The 20,322-nt window shown below is 34.6% G+C and overlaps 1 protein-coding gene across 1 annotated transcript in view; it reads left to right on the forward strand.

Annotated features, from left to right (window-relative positions):
- Positions 1-19,492, forward strand: part of Syn (synapsin) — a 153,002-nt gene extending 133,510 nt beyond the window's left edge. The window contains 4 exon segments of the mRNA XM_067762942.1: positions 5,454-5,621; positions 5,692-7,195; positions 18,455-18,879; positions 18,939-19,492. Coding sequence (XP_067619043.1) covers positions 5,454-5,621; positions 5,692-7,195; positions 18,455-18,837 — 2,055 coding nt within the window. The 3' untranslated portion in view covers positions 18,838-18,879; positions 18,939-19,492.
- Positions 19,493-20,322: the final 830 nt, after the last annotated feature.

The raw sequence follows: 20,322 nt of genomic DNA on the forward strand, positions 1-20,322 counted from the left end.
GAAATGGGATGGAATACCCCATATGTTTACTTGTTTATATGTGTGTGTTTAAAATTTAATTCTTGTTGCGATGTGTCCATTATCTGCGGTGGGTGTCTAATGGACTACATACCAATGCCATAATTTTAGCTGCACTTATGCAAAACGGTTTTGAAAAAAAAAAGCTTTTGCACTTGACTGTAGCCCGTGAAGGTTACCCGTAAACTTGCAAAATTACTTAACGAATTTTTTTTACTTGAACACCTTGAAATTATTCATATTAGAATTACCGAAGTTTTCGGTGCATTTCTTAAGTGTTATATGTTATAGTCTTATGTGTACATTAGTTTTTTTATGAAAAGTAGCAAATTCGATGGTAAAATATGAACGTAATTGTAAAATAATGCTTGTGGTACTTTGCGATATTTGAAGCTATTAAATTGGACTGGATTGTATTTAGATGGTAGTTAGATTTTTTCGTATCTATATAAAAAGCAATAAAGTAACTTATATTAGGATAATAAAGAGACATATGAATCGTCTATTTTCAAAACCGCCCATCTCCACTCAAGTCGTTTGTGAGAAAAATTCAAAAAAGTGCTCTTAAAAAACCAATGGCTAAACCATTTTGTGTTTATTATTTTTATGTTTGTGATGATAATATAAATACATGTTACTAATACAAAACAATCGGTTCCATATATTACACCTAAAAATTATTAACATAAATTGGAGATGGCGGGTTTTGAAACCAAGCTATGGAGTTAGCCGGGTTTGATGCTAACCTATATGGATATGACCGGTTTTGAAATTACCTGCCGATTTCCTTGGCCTATTATGGTGAAAGTAATAAGCCAAACATACTTTCATATATTAACTAATAATACAAGGAAAACGTATACACTTTTAAATTTTATTTCAAAACTTAACAAAAAATAAATCTTTCATTACATTGTTACATTAGAAACAAAATAAAATACAAAAAGAACTCAAACAAAAATTCAAAATACTGAATATTCGTTCTGTGAAAATTTAAATTTGCATTTGCCTAGTAAATTAGACAATTTTTCCTTTTTCTTCAATGTGCTCACATAAAAAGTCATCTGTTGGAGATTCACCTGTAGATTGTTCAACAGTAGCATAGAATTTCAAATTTTCCAACTCTTGCCAGTTTTCTCCATAGTGCGCTTGCAAAAACGTCCTTGATCTTCTTGGTATTTGGAGCCATCCCAGTTGTTAAAATTCCAGGAACTAAACTATTGAGCGTTTTTCCTTCTTTGACTACTGACTTGTCACTTCCTAAATCGCTACGGCAAGCCTCCTCACTCCGAATAGTGACATTACGTTTTGTGGTTTTCTTTAAAACAAACCTTTTTGAAGGGTTGAATTTAAAGTGCCACTGTCCTGGAGGCTTTATTACTTCTAGTGTGACACTTTTCCAATCATTTATTTCTAAATCAATTATTTTCCAAACGGATCCATGATCTATAAGAATATTTACATATTCTTCGGGTTTTATTATAATTTCCATCTTTTTTAATTTTTCTCTATTTAAGCGAATACCCTATATGGTGGTATAAACGAATGACCTACAATGGGAAAGATAACCTGAACTGTTTTGTAGTGTTCTGGAGCAGACGATACAAGACATTTTTATAGCATCCCCATCAATGTAGAATTTTTACTCTGTCAGCCACAGCTATCTGCAAACAAACGGATGGTGTCAATTTCGGTTAAATCTGTTTGGCATAATCTGTGGAAAACAGCAATGGCAATTACGTTCGAACTTTTGGGTCTTTCTGTTTCGTTCCAATAATAAATATGAACATTGTTTTTAGTTAAAGCATCATGTGAGCTGCCAACTACAATAGTAAAGTTATAAAAGTTCCACTGACGACTGAAGTAGACTCTTTGGTCTGGCAATCTTCATTTGAAGATTTTCTTACAAAAAAAAATTCTAAAAAAATCTTCATTTTGAAGATAAATCTTCACTTATGACAACGTTGCTCGTGACATGCAGAATATGCATGAATAACAAAATTGCACTGGTCGGTTGAAGATGGCCGGCTTTGAACGTAAAGCACCATTGGATATGGCCGATTTTGAAACTAAGGGCAATTTAAATAGACGAGTAATTTGACTTGAATATGGCAAGTTTTGTTAAGAAATTATTTTAATTTAAATACAAGTGACGTTTTGGAATTGGATGTGATACCTAGCTTAAAAAAATTAAAATTTTGGAGATGGCCGGTTTTGAAAATAAACGATATGTTTATTGCGTTCACTTATATTTTTTGCTTTAGTGTAGACTTTTTCTCTAATATATAGCAAGACTATGACTAAACTTCTACTTAGCTCATATACATTAATGCTCATATCAGAATAGTATATTTTTTAAGAGCACTAGTTTTATTTCCGCTTGGAGCGAATCTTTCGTGATTTAAAGTTTCTTGCTAGTAATGCATTGCACCTAGAGTTTTTAAGCAAATTTATAAAATTTGAAAAGTCAGTGGTGTGAGATATATATCATGAAAATATCGATGGCCGTGTGAATGAACACCTTAACACGGTTGCCGTTTGGTAAACGTCCATTTCCAGCGAATTTATTTGAAAACGGCCTGCTTCGGAATACGGTTCAAGAACGCCCTACTCCAGAAATGAGAAACAAAGTACTCTGCATTTTAAAGCTGCTAAAGTTAAGTCGGGACAAGAACAGTATGTCAAAAAATAATAAATTTGTGTTTATAGAACCCAACCTATTGATTCTGATTTCAACAATCGATTATATTAAACCAATCCTGATGTATTGTATGGAGGTCTTCTGACCCAAAGTTTTTATTTCTTTCTCCCCCTTCCTATTTATCTATTTCTTCGTGTTCCTCTTACTTTTATTCACACCTACCATTTCCTCCCTCTATTTCTGCGTTTTTTTCCCTATCCGTATTTACTTCATTTATAGCATGGTAAAATTAAACTGATTGATCACCAATTGCACTGCAACGCTTTTATACTCTCAGTTTCCTCATTTGCCTTTTTCTTACAGGGTATAGATTTTTTGAGAGCAGCCTTCTCGATTAGTTCCTTATTAACTTCTCTCATCTCCAGCACTTCATATTCGCTGTTTTTTTCTACGTATAGGTCTCAGTAATATTATCTATGCTCTTTGTTACTATGCATATGTGTGAGTAATCTAAGAATTTAAAAAGAGTCTTATCTCTTAGCTGATGTGTTCATGTGTGCGTAGCTATTTTTTCTCTTCTGCTTACATTGCGGAAATTATTTATTAACGGTATAGTGACGTGTTGAAACTACTCATATTCTCCACAGTAGTAATGTAGGCATAATATAAAAATTTAATCATAAATTAGACGTTTTCGCATATATCGGTTCCCAGACCATTACTAAAAAAAATGGTATCCTTAATGCCTCATACTCTAGGAAAGAAGCTATCAATTTATTCAGTCGCATCCTAAATGTTGGGGTGTCTATAGAGCTTTGTTAAAAATAAAATAAAATAATTTAAAAAAATGTTTAAGTTAAACGGTTTTATTGAAAACAATACTTACATGAAGTAATAATAATACTAAAAGCTAGAAAATAATTAGGTAGGTCCTAGGCACTAGCCATCACAATCTTCATTAATCTAGGGCGTTGATCAGACAATTAAATAAAATCGTTGGGCGTGTGAAAGTCGCCATTTAACGTTTCCTGGCACTTTATTTGATTTAATGCTGAATGATTTTTATTAACTAAAGTATCACTTAGCGTTAACTGGAGATTATGAATACGGCTAGAAGCCGTGAAAGTTTAGAAAATTTACCTTCGTACCTACCGAGACACTAAAAAAACACGAAACCGTCTCTCTAAAAGCTATGTAGAATAAATACAGAGAAACTCGATTGATTGATTAATTTCTTCCATGGAAAATCGGTATGATGTTTTGAGATGGAATGCCCCATACATAAATGTACATTAACACATAACTAACTAATTGCGTTGCAATAAATACAGCAACATATCAACAACAATAAAATGGATACAGCAAATATTTTGAATTAGGAAACTATTTATGTGGCTATTACATACATATATTCCGTCTCAGTTTCAGTAGTGGGAACGGTTGAAAGTAATGCAAGCCATATGCATTTGAATGCAATATGCTGCTAATAATCGTGACCACAGTGGCGTCCAATTGCTAACATGGATTTATAAAAGCACATACTCAGAATACTAAGGTTGCCTAGAAATATTTTCTCTTATTGGTTAGGCTATGATTCTTGGTTCTCTTAACAATTTCCAGAGGTGCCGCTTTGCACTCTAACTCAGATAATTTTTATAAAAAAGAAACTCGAGTTCGGGAACTCGCCAAATATGCCCGGAGCACAGTCCGAGTCATTAAACTACCTAAACGCACTGAAAACCATATCGTCCACAGCATACTTATTAACGGAGAACTGCACCTGAAAGACGCTATAGCGGTCGGCAGTCTAAACTTCAAGCTAACTCCAAGTACCTGGCAAAACGTTTTCCTTCCCCCATCCTTCCAACCAGCTTAGATCCATGCGCAATCAGGCTCACCAGATCCCTTTCGAAATGAGTTCCCCAACCCACCCCTCCCGCAAAGATATAGCGCACAATGCTAAAAACGAAATTGAAGGCAGCTAAAATGCTTGAACACTTACACTCAGTGCACCACCCTAGGAAAGAGTACACAGCGTATGCCAATATCCCCTCGGCAGCAGTACAAGCGACCTCTTAGCTTTGCACTCCGCATTAAGCTTAATTTGCTTGTCGAATCGCAGCTGCGATTATCCGCCGTTAGAAGGTAGTCTGAATACTAGAACGTATACCTGAATAGACCAAACTCAGTATCCAGACCAAACTCAGTATACAGACCACCCAGCCAACGTACACAGGTATCTCTGCAAGGCATATATCAGTATGTTTGGAAGTTTCCCCATAACGAGGATTGCCAGATCGTTATCATATTAAACCATTTTGCAGACCCTGCATTTGTGGTCTTGGAGTAACTCGTTTATGATCACGACTCACAGGAGGGAAGACAGAAGATCTCCTGTGGCGTAAACCTTTCACACTCTCCCGAGTGTGCAGAAGTTTGTTGATTTTGTTGATAAATAGGACCTGAACGTGGGATGTCAAGAATGATTTGAAAAGTTGTGCGTTGTTATTAGATCAAAACTTATGGTAATCCCACTACTTCACTAACTAGCTTAGAGAACTTTTGTTGGTCCCCACGTTTATAAATGTGTATATCGGTTGTATGTTTCCTGAGATTTTGCAAATACAATTTCTTTGAATTAGATTAAATATATGGACTTGCGCATATTTTGAGCTGGAATTGATTAACACAAACATAATTAAGCCACAAATAGGGCTTATTGGAAACAGATTTATGTCATATCTGAAATATACTTGTATCGTATTCCAATTCTTATGCCATCTATAATTTGCAGATTTCCGAACTCTTCGGAGGCATGGAAGTATGCGGAATTTCTGTGGTTGTTGCTAAGGATGGACGCGAGCATATTATCAGTGCATGCGATTGTACATTCGCACTAATTGGCGATAGTCAAGAAGAAGATCGACGGCAGATTGCCGATTTGGTATCGGCAAGAATGCAAGTGAGTAGTTAATTAAATTAATTGTTCCTATATTTCATATTCGAATCATACAATGTTTGCTTCATTTTAGAACGTCTGTCGTCCAAGCATGGCACAAACTGGTGGACCACCACCACACGGCATACGACAACCATCACGTTCTTCAATTTCGTCACGTGGTGAGAGTCCCACCGAGGATATGGCACCACCACTACCGGCGCCAGCCGGTCCGCGTCCCGCCCCAATGGGTGGTCCACCACCAATACCCGAGCGCACTTCGCCAGCAGTCGGTTCAATTGGACGCCTCAGTAGCCGCAGCAGCATTTCCGAGTTGCCTGAAGAGCCCACTACACCCGCACCAACTAGCTTGCCTGGTAGCGCTGGCGGTGCTGTACGTCGCGATTCACAAACTTCACAAGCATCGAACATATCCTCGGCCTCCAAGGTATCACCACGTCCTCCGCAAACACAAAACTCAGTCGTCGAAGATGCGGAGGACACCATGAAAAATTTGCGTAAGACCTTTGCTGGGATATTTGGTGACATGTAGGAATTAGCGAACAAGAAACGCGGAAGAACAGCAAGCGAGACAAGTAGCAGTGGCGGCGGTGGCAGTGCTGGCGGTAGTGGTATTAGTGGCATAAGTACCGGCTCATTTCTAGGCAAGCAATTCTCGTTTGCTAGCGCTGGTGGCAAGTCAATGAGTGGTAGCACTTCAAGTGTCGCTTCCGAAGTTGTCTCAGCACAACCATCGCCAAAGCTAGTAGCTGAAAATCCATATGATGCACGTTCGGACAACGGATCAACGAATTCTACGCTAACAGCAGGTAGTATGAGCGTAAGTGCCAGTTCGGCAGCAAGCTACAGCAGCAAGCCATCTTCCGGCGTTTTGGAAGGAGAGGAGAGCAAATACAAACCAGTGACCAATTTCGAACCACAGGAACGTGTCAACCCCTTCGATAAGGGTACACTGAAGACATCGGCAACCAATCAAACTATTGGCAGTGTCACTTCGACCACCTCATCTTCATCGATCTCCTCATCATCGATTTCATCACGCATTAATCGTAATGGTAACATCGGTGGCATTAAGTCACCGCCACCACCCGCTGGACCACCACCACCACCACCGACATACGTTGCCGGTAGCAGCGCTACGCATCATCGCCATTCAATTTCCACCACACCAACGAGCGCTGGTAAAGATAAACGCGTGTTCAATTATGGTAGCTCAACCTCAATTGAAACAATAACACGCATGGATACCACCACTACATCGGCTGGACCTAGCAGCGAAGCTGCTGCTATCGGCAGCACTGGCGTAGATCTTACTAACAATGCTTTAGGCGGCGGTGCAAGAGGTGCTGCGGCTACTATTTCCTCCGCTAGCGGTGGTGGTCTAGACTGGAAGTCAAATATGGGTATACGTTCGGCTAGCGTTTATAGCGCTCCCGCCGCTGTTAGCTCAGCTGTACCTGCAGCTGGTGATACATCGGGTTATGCATCGAATTCAAGCCCTGCCTCGAATGTTTATAATACGCCAGCGGATCTACCATCGTATACGCGTCCATCATATTCGCGCTCCGAAAGCAATGGTAATTATCTGGCTGTGGGCGTATTACTCGTTAGTCTAACGCTGCGTAAATCTTAGGCGGCGTTTAATGGAATTTTCGAAGAGTTGTCAATGTGTCATTATTTCATCATGAAACTATCACTCATATATTCACCCGATACGATAAGCTCATCAAGCATTTGGAATTTTTTTGTTAGCGCTTATATCATATTACTAGAAACAAACTCATTACTCATTCTCACTCAATCGCTGCTTAGGAATATACTCGTATATTTTGATATGCTATAAAATAGGTCTGCCAACGTTGAAAAAAAAATGTCCTTTGAAACAGGCTTAAGTAACTAAAATTTTGTCTGATAAACGAAGTCGAAAAGAAGTTGAGTTATATTTTTCTAGAAGATTTTCTTATGATTAGGTAAGGAACATCTAGCGCACCTTCTTTTCAATACAGCAGAGCCCATCGATTGAGAGAACCATTTAAGAGTATTAAGTAACTGTATCGCCGTACGCCGGATGCTGTACTGCAAGGAGCTCAGCATTATAATGCGTAACTCCAAAAGTTTTTGTGTATTTCCTGTCATTATTTGGCTACTATTTACTTAAATTCCCGAAAGTGGACCACATCTCAAAGTCATGTTAAATTTATACCGAAAGCGGGCAAAAGCTCTCATCTCTCTCCCAAAGATAAGTCAAGTCTCTTTTAAGGCAATGTTTATCAAAAAATATTGCTCGATAAAAATTTCGTAGTTGAAAGCGGTGCAACCATTTAAAGGCCAATTACGTGAGAAAACTTTTCCATTCATTCATTCGTTATTTCTGGTACCCTTGAAGTGATTTCCCATAAAGTATCGCTTGCCGTATCGACTCGTGGTTCCATGTATTCTTTTTTTCTTTTGAGTGGAGTGAAGTTTTCATCTATATGGTAAGAATTGGCTTGCAGATAGTTTCGCAAGGTTTTCTTTCCTTTTCTGTGATATCAGTCTCCGAATTTTTCAATAATTGCTTGGTTGATTCGGGAGTTCGCTCTGCTAGGAAGTGTTCGTAGGTGTTCGTAGCCCTGCGCAAAGGTATAAATATTTGTACTCGCATTCCTCCACCAACATCTCTTTTTTCAATAAAAATAAATATATAAAAGAAGCGATGTTCTATGTTACTCCTACAGGCGTGTGCTAGTAGTTTCTGGTTTTGTTGTCGTTGAACCCGTTTCGCCAGAGTTGGTACTTGTTGCTGCTTTTTCACAGCCATCCTAGGGGTTATGGCCACTCGTCTCTTGTTTGTGGTCGTAAGCAAGCTTCTGGAATACGTTTTAGATGTTCCTGGTAGTGTGTTAGATAAACACGTCTCAGCAGTCTTAATGCTTATTTATGGCTGCTTTCGAAAAACCGTTTGCGATAGTGCGTGCCCGCTCAGACGCCACCCAGAAAAAAAGTGTAGGGGTAAGCTGGTAAATTTTAGGCATCCTGCATTATACGCAGAAATTAACCACTGACAAAACGGGTTATAAGCATATGCGAGTAGGACTCAAGATTCTCAAGTAGCTCCATTATGACTGCAACCCTGTTGTTTACCTCTCTCATTTTTAACCCCTTTCTGTTAACACTACCTAAGCGGATATCAATCATTTTACGATTCAAGGGGTTGATAAGCGTAATACAAAGCTTTATAGCTTCAAAGCTGCCGCAACCCAATTGTCAACCTCACCTACGCTAGGGGAATCCTGTTACAAATACGAATATATCATACACATATTTAGCAGGCGCGGCTCTGGCGACACCAAGTTCCTCAAGGACCTAGAGGGTGGGGGTATGGCCTAGAAAGGTTAAAGTGGTCATAATAATCGTTCCCGTTACCTTAATGGTGCTTTGTTACCGGAACCGGGGAGTGTCTTTGTAGTTAATACAACAACAACAACAACATCATTTTACGAGATTTTCGTGTCTCCTATCTATTTGTATCCCTAATATATCTTATGTGGAGGTTGAGTAGGAGGCCGCCTTAAACTGCTTCAGAATTAAGTCAGCATACTTATCTGTTAAGAATTTACTGAGCCTAGACAAAAGCCCTTTGTTATGACTCTGTCGCATTGCCAAAGGATTTATGCAGGGTCCATGTCAGTATTATCCGCAATTTTATCGTTACAACAAAGCGATTCTTCAAGTAATTGAAGCTAGAGTAAATCAATTTTTATTTAAATATCAGAACAGACCTTCTCAATATTGTCTATATAGAATTATCCCATCCAGAGCATTATATGACTCAAAATATTGAAGAAATAAAGGAGCTGAAGATTTCTATTTACTTCATAAAACTTCATTTTTCGAGTCATTAAACTTATAAACCTGTCTCTATTTTATTCCAAATCACTATACGAGAAGAGGATACTCAGAAAAGTTTAAAGAAGATAATATTTTTTCAAGCCAAAAACAAAACGTTATGAATTAACCAAAAGGAATTGCAATAACTTTATAAACATCATACAATAATATTTAAATAAACAGGATAAAATTAGGGAATTTGGTTAAGAGCCAACCCTAAACCAAAGACTAAAAACTGTTGAAGTCTACTGCAAACAAATTTACTACTTACATACGCGTCTATAAATAGTCTAAGGCTTTTGATACCCTAAGAAAAATATTAATAAGCAAAAATCAGCCAAAGATTTGCATATTTTCGTAAGAATATTAAAGTAATCTACGTATACATTTAAAACAGAAAAAAATATATGTATATCACTAAAACATATTTATACTATATACTTATGAAATACAACAATACATATCATATCTACATATATAGCGAAAGCATACTACTCATATACATTTTTTACCCGCTTGAAATACCAGATAGTCCAGCTCATTATAATCTATATATATCTCTAAAAGGTCCTATGCTCCTTTCATCCTTAACAAACATTTTGTATTGATATGCCATCCTTGTCTAACACACACACTCACTCACTTCGTAGTATTTTCTCACTGAACATATCCTAGTAAAAATAGTAAATGTAAAAAGCAAATCCAAAGAAATATCTCTACTCTACTCTAATTTACTTTAAACAACGTAAAACGCCTACGCAACCACGCCCACAAACTGATTTTCCGCCCTTCTCTAACGATTTAACGGTACATACTGCCAAAAACGACGTACGTTAATTGTTGTTGTATATGATCGTTATGCCGGCACTTGAAGCATGTCGCCGCAAAGTAACAAAGCCAATATTTCGTAAGTCTATTTTGCGTTTTGAATGGATAATTGCAACCCAGCCACAGTGCGACTATCACTAACGCAAAATTAAATGCAATTTAAACTTAAGTTATGCGTATATACGTATTTTTTGTTAACATTAAAACAACTACATATTGCATCCGCTGTTATCAATCGGTGTCTACTGACAATATATTTTAAAGCTGTTGTTGTAAAGCAGAACCAAGTTATCAAAAATGGTTTAAGAATTTCCTAAAATACTTATATTGAAAACTTAGTTTGTATTGAAAATGAAATTTTAATTTAGCATAAGTTTCCAAAAAACATATGGGCTCTACAAACGGTCTCAAATTCGTCGTTTGTGGCATGTTTCAATACAATTTTATATTAAAAACAACCACATATTTAAGAATTTACAACGAATACGAGACTCTTGTGAATTGTCCAGTTGTAACTTGGATCTGTTATATTACATGACCAAATTTTGTTTTATATACTGTGCAGGGGATGCCAACAGGCCATAAACATCGTTTTTTTTTTCAAATATCGAACTTTTTCTAACTCGAATTAAAATTGTTTTACAGAATTGGAAAAACTTGATTTGTTATAAAAAAGCATTACTCAATTATATGGTTGGCTCATCTCATCAGCTGATTTTATTTTTTTCATTGCATGGTCGATGGGATTGTCAAAAGGAGATGGCAAACTCAAAACGAAACCAATACCATTGGCAACATTTTCTTACTGATTACAAAAATTGCTAAGTCTTATCGTCGCTTGGAGCGCAATACCGCGTATTTGCAAAAAGCAATACCGCGTATTTGATAGAAGCCAAATTGTGTAGGAGGAAGAAAAAACTGATTTTTAGCCAAGCCGTTGCTCCAATCTTGAACTGATCTAACATTTTATTTCATTTCGGGTTGCCTCACCATGTACATATAATAATTTACCAAAAAAAAAGCACTCAAACTGCAAAAAAATAACTTTTTGAAAAATACGCGGTATTGCATTGCTTTATTTCAAAGAAAATAGGTTAAATAAAAGTTATTTTATTTATTATTAGCAAAGTAAATATACATTCTATTTTTTAAATATAGTAAAAATAGTGTTATAATAACTATGCAACTAAGCGATTATGGCTTATTTCCCGTCAAAAGTAAGTTATCGTAGAAGTTGTGGCAATCAGGTGGTATGACCTCCTTAAGTTGTTGTAAATGTTCAAATTTAGTTTTAGTTATTTTCAAACGTGAGTTGTAGAGTGCAGAGGGTATATATTTTCCTAAATTCTTTTTAGATCGCCTGGGTAGTATTTTGTAACCATCGTTAAAATTCAGTTTGAATTGGATTGTTCCGTTAGGCAAGTATTTTATTATACGCAAATTAACAACGACATGTTCTCCTGTTCCTATACCAGGTCGTATAGAGCTGTATGTACATAATTGTTTGTTGCTATAATCTTTAAAAAAGGTATGATGTACCAATCTTGCTTCATATGGGAATGGTTTTACTCGCGATTCCTCTGTTGTAAGAGCATATTGGCTTGGAAGGTTGATTTCTCAATCACTAAGTGAACAGAATGTACTTCCATCTGAGTATGACCTTTCTCTATATATTTATGATAAATTTCAACTTCGTACTCTGTAGACAAGTTTAGAAGAGCGTTAGCAAGGGCAACACTTCCATTCTGATAGGTACATCCATCTGTATATACAACAACTGATTTTGGATCATCCCGAAGCAATGAAGATATGCAATCAACATAAAATGATGTAAAAGTGGATGATTTCAGATTGGCGTCGGTTTCATCGAACCAATAACATAAAACTTGTTTTGTAGATAAATTTTAAATAGTAAAGTTATGTACAGCGAGCTTCGTCTTAAAGTATGAGGAACTGGCATTTACTTTAGGGAATAACTTAAGAGCTTGAACATCAGCTGTAATTAAATGTATTTCACCATTTATTGCTAACAACTTATCTTTTGATTTTTCTTCTCTTGCCGCATTTTTTCGTTCAATGTGGTTATTATAATCATGTTCAGAAATATTTCCTTCTTTGAATCCGATACAGATATCACATTCGTCTTTTTTTGGTTTAAATAAGGACAAATTCTTCTCATAAAACACAGCGTCAAAAACCTTTCTAGAAGCGATTGGCTGCGATAATTTATCGGCTTCCCTTTTACAAACCTTGTAAAGATCAGATTTTGTCACAAAAATAGGTTCTAAATATAGCTTAATTGAAGAAGGCAACTTAGGTAAGGCTTCAAAAAAGTTTTCAAGTACTTTCTCTTTTCTGACAATTGTTTTTCGCTTTTTCTAAATGCTTTAGTTGAGTTTTTTGTCCATGAACGAATTGTCCATTCCTTCATTCCAAAAGTATTCAGAAACATGTTTTTACATACCCTTTTCCTAGTGCCATTAAGTTTTAGATGGTAAGCAAGCGTTTGCAGTTTTTTTGTTTGGTTATGTCTGGTTGGTTTGAAAATATCAATAAGAGTCAAAACATAAGTTTTTTTCTGTATCCAACTCATATTTTTCCAAAAGTTATGAAAAATCGTTTGTCTCATCTCTTCATTAAATTCGTTGCAAAAGAACGTTTTACTTTGTTTGCACGAGTGGGGACAGTTTCTATCTTTAAGCTCTCTTTTTTCCCTTTGTGCATCATGAATTACTTTATTTTGTAGCCTACGGTATCCTACATATTCCTCCCCCCTCATTCTCTTTTTCTTATTTTCTGCTCTCTTACAACCTCTAGCTGCACGTCGTCCGTATCTCCTCTTCTCACTATCTAATAAAATGTCGTCCTCCGGTGATTGCTCATTCACTAACGTTGCGAAGGAGCCAGACTCATTAATAATTAACTCTGCATCTGTCTTCTTGTCTGATTCAATATGTGAAGACGCAACGGTGCCGACGTATTCTTTCTCCGGTATACAAATATCGTTTCTCTTATCTACTGTCATCTGCAAGCCAAAGTTATGTAATGAGTGAAAGGGCAATTATCAAATAAAATGTGAACAAATAATTTTTTATACTTGTTTTTATCATACACTACTTACTTCAAACACACCTTCATTTCTGCTAGAACTTATTGAGTAAGCGATAAGAGAAGTTTTCGTAATTGCAGACTCAAGATGTTTGTCTAATAAAATTGTTTCATCCACATCCAAAGTCCAAGTGTCTTTTTCAACTCCAAAGGAATTACCTTTTTGAAAACTTAAATCACTGCACTAAGAAGAGCGTATTCCAGTGTCATGGGGTGCCGTCACAACATCTCTATTTAAAACTTAATATGATTAAACATTTCTTTACGAGAATTTCTGTAGCGTTTTACCTTTCACATGACTTTCAAGCTCTGAATTATGAGGTGATTCTGCTTTATCGGCTATTTAAGTAACGGGAATAATTATTTTTTTTTATTGCTACCCCATAAATTGAGCAATTATATTTTACCTTCCAGCATATTTTATAATAAAAACTCAAAATCAATTTTTGTGGAGCGAATGAGAGCCATTTTTGTATCTTGCCTATTACAAGAAGGAAAAATTACATTTTAGAAAGGCTATAATTTGAATTATATGCATTTACTTACGTGAACTTAAGTTTACTCACTATCAAACTCTTGGTTTAGTAAATTTTTTTTTTCAATTATTTTTCAAGAAGAAAATGTTTAATATTTTCCTGATCTGCTCCTGAAACACAGCTCTGTTCGGCTCGAAAAACATTTATTCTGATTTGAACATACATATTCCAATGTCAAAACCAATCAAAAAATTGCATTAATCAAAGTAAACCATGCTAAAAAGCTTATTTTAATTTATAGAGTATATAAAATCAAAGTGTATATTTACAAAGTTACTAAAATAAGGCCTACATTTAACTCTACACATCTTTGTGTAATAGTCAGAACTAAAATATAAGCGGTATTGCACCCAATTTTTTTTTTTTTTTTTTTAATTTTATACGCGGTATTGCTTTTGATTTTTATTTGGGGTTTTGTTGATAAAAACGGCGGAATTTTAACGTAAATACATTAAGGGCGATGAGTCCTAGTCGGGGTAACGAAATCTCGTTTTTTTATATACGCGGTATTGCGTTTTGGGAATACGCGGTCTTGCGCGCCAAGCGACGTTATGTTTTCATTCCATTCCCATAACACCAACACCCAGATTTTGAAAATCTGAACTAACATATTTTGTTGTTGTACAGATGAGCCAACCATATACATAGTTGAACCATGTAAAAAAGTTTATCAGTTTCTAATAGTAGTTCTACCAATTTTTTATCGCAGTGCTATCGATTTAACATTAATAAAAATCGATGACACATCTGTATCCAGTCGATAACAAACCGATAAGAATAAGAAGCCGATGACTGGGCGATAACAAGCCGACAACAAACCAATATCGATGGGATTTAAATGGTTTTCAAACACAATACAAAGCTTAATAGAGTCACAGGTTCCCCAGCTCAATTGGGAACGTCACCTACCCGAGACGTATCTTGTTACAAACATGCAAGTATCATACATATATTGCGCAGGCAACACTCTAGCTACCTCATAGCAGTAGGGGGTGGGGGAGCGGGATGGCCTAGAAGGTTTTATGTGGTCATATTAAATTATTCCAAAGATGATACTTGTTATCGGAAAGTTCAGATCTATATCTCGCAAAGAACTACTAACATCGATAACACTCCGCAGACACTTCCCGTATTTATGAGTACATAAATGAAAGAAAAATAAATAAATATAAGGCGCGATAACTTCTGAAGAGATTTTAGTCCGAGTTTCTCTTCCAACTTGCATCGTGCTCATTTTTAATTTTTCCTACGAGACGCGACCTACACTCAGAGAAAAACGCCGTTCTAAAATCCAGCACCACCGGACTCAATTCAAGCTTGTCATGTTCTTACTTTTTTGTTCTTGAAAACCGAACGACCTGTCCTTAAAACAACAACCTTGTTCTTGAACTGAGAACCATTTTCTTGAAAAGAGAACGGCTGGTCTTAAAATATGAACAAATGTTATATTAATGAGAACAATGTTCTTAAATTAAGTTCAAGAAAAAAACAGTATAAATCGTTGTACTACAATGTTAAATACAACATTTGACATAATCTATCAAGCAGTTGTAGTGGCCCGGCGGCTATGATGTTGTGGTTGCGATCATGTGGCGCGAGTTCGATCACCGTCAAACTCTGAAGTTTTTTTTAAAAAATTTTTTATATTTTATTTTTTTAACTTTTATTTTTCGGTGAGTTCCATTCACATATGCACAGATAATCTTTTTATGCAATGTTTTAAATATATATTCAGATTGCATCATCAAATAACAATAATTTCTCAATAAGAGAAATATACGAAAAAATGCATATATGTAGGTATGCGTTTTTTCTAACCTTTTGGAATTTTAGTAATAATTTTCTTTTTTGTTATTAATATTTTTTTATTAATGACAACAAAATATTTACCAATAAAAAAAAAAAGGACCTTCCTATTCCCACCAATGATCAAGCACAAACCGTTCTTGAATTGAGACCGAAAAATGTTAAATCGACCACGAATCGTTCTCGACGCGTGAGAACGAAAAATCTTAAGTCAAGCCCAAGTAGTGCTTGAAATGAGCACGAAAGGTTCACACATCAATACCAAAGTGCTTATAAAATACGAACGGTGTGCTTGGAAAAACTGTTCTTAAAACAAGCCCATCGGTCACGAGTTAAGAAAAAACATACTTAACAGACTTTGGTCAACGAATGTTCTTAATTTTGAACTTGTTTCGTTCGTTTTAGAACGATTTTTTCTCTGAGTGTACATGTTTTATGCCGACTCCGAACAGGATATTCAAATCAGAAGAGTTTTCAGGAGAAGCTTCTCATGGCAGAAATACACTCGAAGTGCTTGATAAATAACTGCCGAGGGGTGACCCCACTTACAGAAACTTGTTTCAAAAGTTTTGATGTTTATTTGCCCGGGATGTGAGCCCAGGATCTTCGGTGTGGTAGGCAGAGCAATCTACCATTATACCACGTCGGGTACAAGGAGAAAATTAATAAATAGCTATCGATAACTTGTCAAGGTCGTTTGTTTCTGATAAGAAGTCGACGAAGCTCTTCTCAAAAAGCCTGAAAATATTTTTTTATCCATTTCGAAGGGTGCTAAGCCTTCATCATCAGTACGCTTTAGGCATGCTGCGCTAACCATTTAGCTATACAGCGGTGGTTTGTTTGACTGGCAAATTTGCTACTTCTATTCCTTTTTACCAACTATATTTATTCAGTGTTGCACCATCTGGTGCAAATCACTGATAATGCTGGATTTTTGTTTATTGTCAATTACTTTGTTTGACATTCCCAAGTGCTCATGGTTTATTAACAATTGTTTTTGTTTTTATCGGCCTATTGATAAATGATTCAAGGTTCGATTCTAGATCTATCTGCGCAGCTATGGCAGGTTGTCTGAAAAATTTTCTACTTACTATTCCAGAAACAAAATACAATTTTTCAAATTTAGAAAAATTAAAAAATAACAATAATTATCATTAGAAAAAAATTATTGTTCTGGCCTTGAGCTCGAATCGAACCTTGAATCATTTATTAATAGGCCGATAAAAACAAAAACAATTGTTAATATTTTTTTATGCTAAAATTACCTCTGTTGTGGTTTAACTAAAACCCCTTGGGCGATTTCTTGTATATTTAAAAGTAAAGGTTTTCTTAGGCAATCTCAACATCGTTTTGGAAAAGGTTCGAGAAATCGTTATGTTACACGCTGGCATCCCTGGCAAACAAACAACGCAATTTCAAATGAATACAGCAACACAAGCAGAAAATAAACCTCACTATTCGTAATGCAATTTAAAAATATTATTGACTAATACTTTGGTATATCTTTTAGTATATGAACACCATAATTTCTGTTTTGTTTTCGCTTTGGGCACTCTACAGGCGGCACTCAACACTTTCAACTTTGCTAAACTCAGCATTTTGTAACAACTCGCCTTCTTGTACATTTGGTTGCTTAATTACCAGAAAAAAATGTTGAAGAATAATTTTGGGCTTAAATGTCATATTCATTGTATATATATTAATAAAATAATAATGATAAGTCTGTGATAGTGCAAAATCGTATAAGTCTAAACCAAATTTTTTTTTATGCCAAAGCAATTCATTAATTAATTCTCTCAGAAAATAAATTATACTCGGGTTTTTACGAGAAGACTTAATTAGACAAAAGTCTCAAAAAAATTTTTGTTATGCTTTTTTGAAGACGTATAATATGCGGTTTAGTACTTTCACAGTCGAATATTCTGACACTCAATTTAGTTAGTTTGAAATTGGAAAAGCTTTTTAACAAATAACATGTGTGTATGAAATGTATAGCTTTTTGCTTCTTTTTTAAATAAGGATGGTGATGCGTTATCAAAAATACAAATCTAATACGAATGAGAATATATAGTAGTAAATTAAACCCAAAAACTAAAAACTTCAAAATCATTTTTGATCGCAAAGGGTAATGTTTTCCTGGAAAACTTAAAAATCACAAAATAACCTTTATATTATGAACTTTTTTTTCTTAAATCATAAGCCGAGCAATTGCTGGTCAAAAGACTACGAATATCACTAAACGTTTTATATAATTTGAAGGCACTCGGAGCTAAGGTACGGAGCTAAGGTACTGAACAAAAACTAAATAAACAACAGATCTCCCTGAAGAAGGTACAAAGGGTGTCGAAACTCGTAGAAGGATAAAGAAAAACTTTGTTTTTACTTAATCAGCATCGGTCAAATAGCTCTTAGACACATCAAATAAGATATCACTCAATGGAAGATGTCATCCAATCATAAAAAACTCTTAGAAACATAAGAATTCATTAGAAAAATATACAATCCACAATCATTCATAAAATCATAACATTTTGATAACTCATCCTCATCAACAGCATCAATTATTCTTAAATTTATTTAGTAACTAATTTTTATATGCACCGCATAGATAAAATAATACTTTTATATTGAACTCTCGTACACCATTATTTTTTAAAGATATACTAACATTTAGTCCTTTCCCTACAGCTTCCAACAAACAATCCGACTTAGACATCATATTCGGAGACACTAAACCCATCATTGGTAATGGCAAATACACGCGATCGGGTGGTTCACTTTGTGATGCCGAAGTCATATTCGGCGTCCCACCAACCAATTACAAAGCTGATCGTTTTGGTTCTTCCAAAAGCATGAGCGTCACTTCCGAACGTAGCAACGATGGTGGCAATGGTAGCAATAATTCGTATCGCGCCTATGAGGGCATACAAAATGCGGCATTCAGTGATTTCAGTGATTCGCCAAAAACGGGCAGCATGAACAGCATAACTTCATTTGGTAATACGAATACAAATACGAATCTTTGGACAAAGCCAACCGCTGAAGAAGATGATGAATTGGATTTGAAGTAGGGAAGGCATGATCTGAAAATAAATGAAGTTGGAGAAAGTTAGGTTAGAGTGCATGTGTTTTAAAAATTTTTTTAAGTATTATGAAGGTTTGTTGATCATAGGAATTGTATTAAATATTAGTCTGAACTGAAGTACTGCAAACGTTGTCACACAAATGCATAGAAATATTTGTAATGCATCAACTCTAACAAAAATTTAACAGAATACAAGTTTAAAAACATGCAGTGAAATCAGAGAAAGAAAAGGAGATTCTAATAAAATTCGAAACAAAACAACAACAACATGCTTATCTTTCGCCTCTGAAGTTTCCTGGTTTCATAATGGAAAATAAACTCCAATAGAAGCAGATTTAAAGCAAAAAAGTTTCGAAATATGTTCATTTTATCTTATTTTTTATTATTTTATGCTTATAATTCTTATTTATGTTATTCTTTAAAAAAGTTTTTTACTATTATCCCTAATATTAAAAAATTTTTGATTGATTTTAAATCAAGTATTGTTGCAAATGTTTTAATATTTTTTTATTATGTTATTTTTTTTTTTTTGTGGGTTTTGCTTTTTTACGTTGTTGTTTATATATTTTTTATTATAGGTTTTGTTAATTTTTTATTTTATTTATTTACTATTAGATGCTTTCATGATGTTACTGTTTACATATTTCCTATAAATTTTGTGTTTAATTTTTTAGTTCATTTATTATTACATGCTATGAATGTTGTGTTTGTATTTTTATTAATCAATTTTGTAAATAATTTAAAATTTTTTATTACAAAAAAAGGAGCTTCAATGAACTTTATTTTTACAAATTTAATGTTTGCTTTAACTTCTTAATGCTTTCTGCATTATTATTTATTTCTTTTTTTTTAATTTCTTCTAATGGTTTTGAATTTTTTTATTTGTTTAATATTTTTTTGTTGTTAATTTTTTTTTATTTTTTTTTTAGTTTTTACCTTAAAGATTTAAAGTTTTTATAATTTTAATGTATCTTTTGTATTTTTTTAGTTTCATAATTTCAAATGTCTTTATTTTAATTTTTGTACAATATTATTTTTTTTAATTATATTGTATATTATATTCATCCAATCAACAACTATGTTTCATTTTTCTCATTTATATCTTTTTTATTTTTCGTTTCTTGTTTCTTTTTATATTATTTTATTTTATTTTTTATGCTACTTGCCCTGTACTCAATTTCCTCTCTCGGTTTGTTTTTTTGTTTTATTTTTTTTATATACATATGTATATATTTAAAATTTATTTAGTATCCAAACGTGGTATCCAGTTTTCCGAACTTAATACACTTTTGACCTTTCCTTTTTTCGTCTTGGTGTGAAATTATACTAATTGTGTTATTGCTTTAATGTATTTTTCGTAAAAAAACTAACTTTAGTTAGTTTAAATTTGCAATATTTTGTTATTTTAATTGAAGTATATACTTAGTTGTTTTTTACTTTATTTGTATATTTATGTATATCGTGTTTTACG

Source organism: Eurosta solidaginis, chromosome 1, assembly GCF_040869045.1.
Source record: "Eurosta solidaginis isolate ZX-2024a chromosome 1, ASM4086904v1, whole genome shotgun sequence".
NCBI lineage: Eukaryota > Metazoa > Arthropoda > Insecta > Diptera > Tephritidae > Eurosta > Eurosta solidaginis.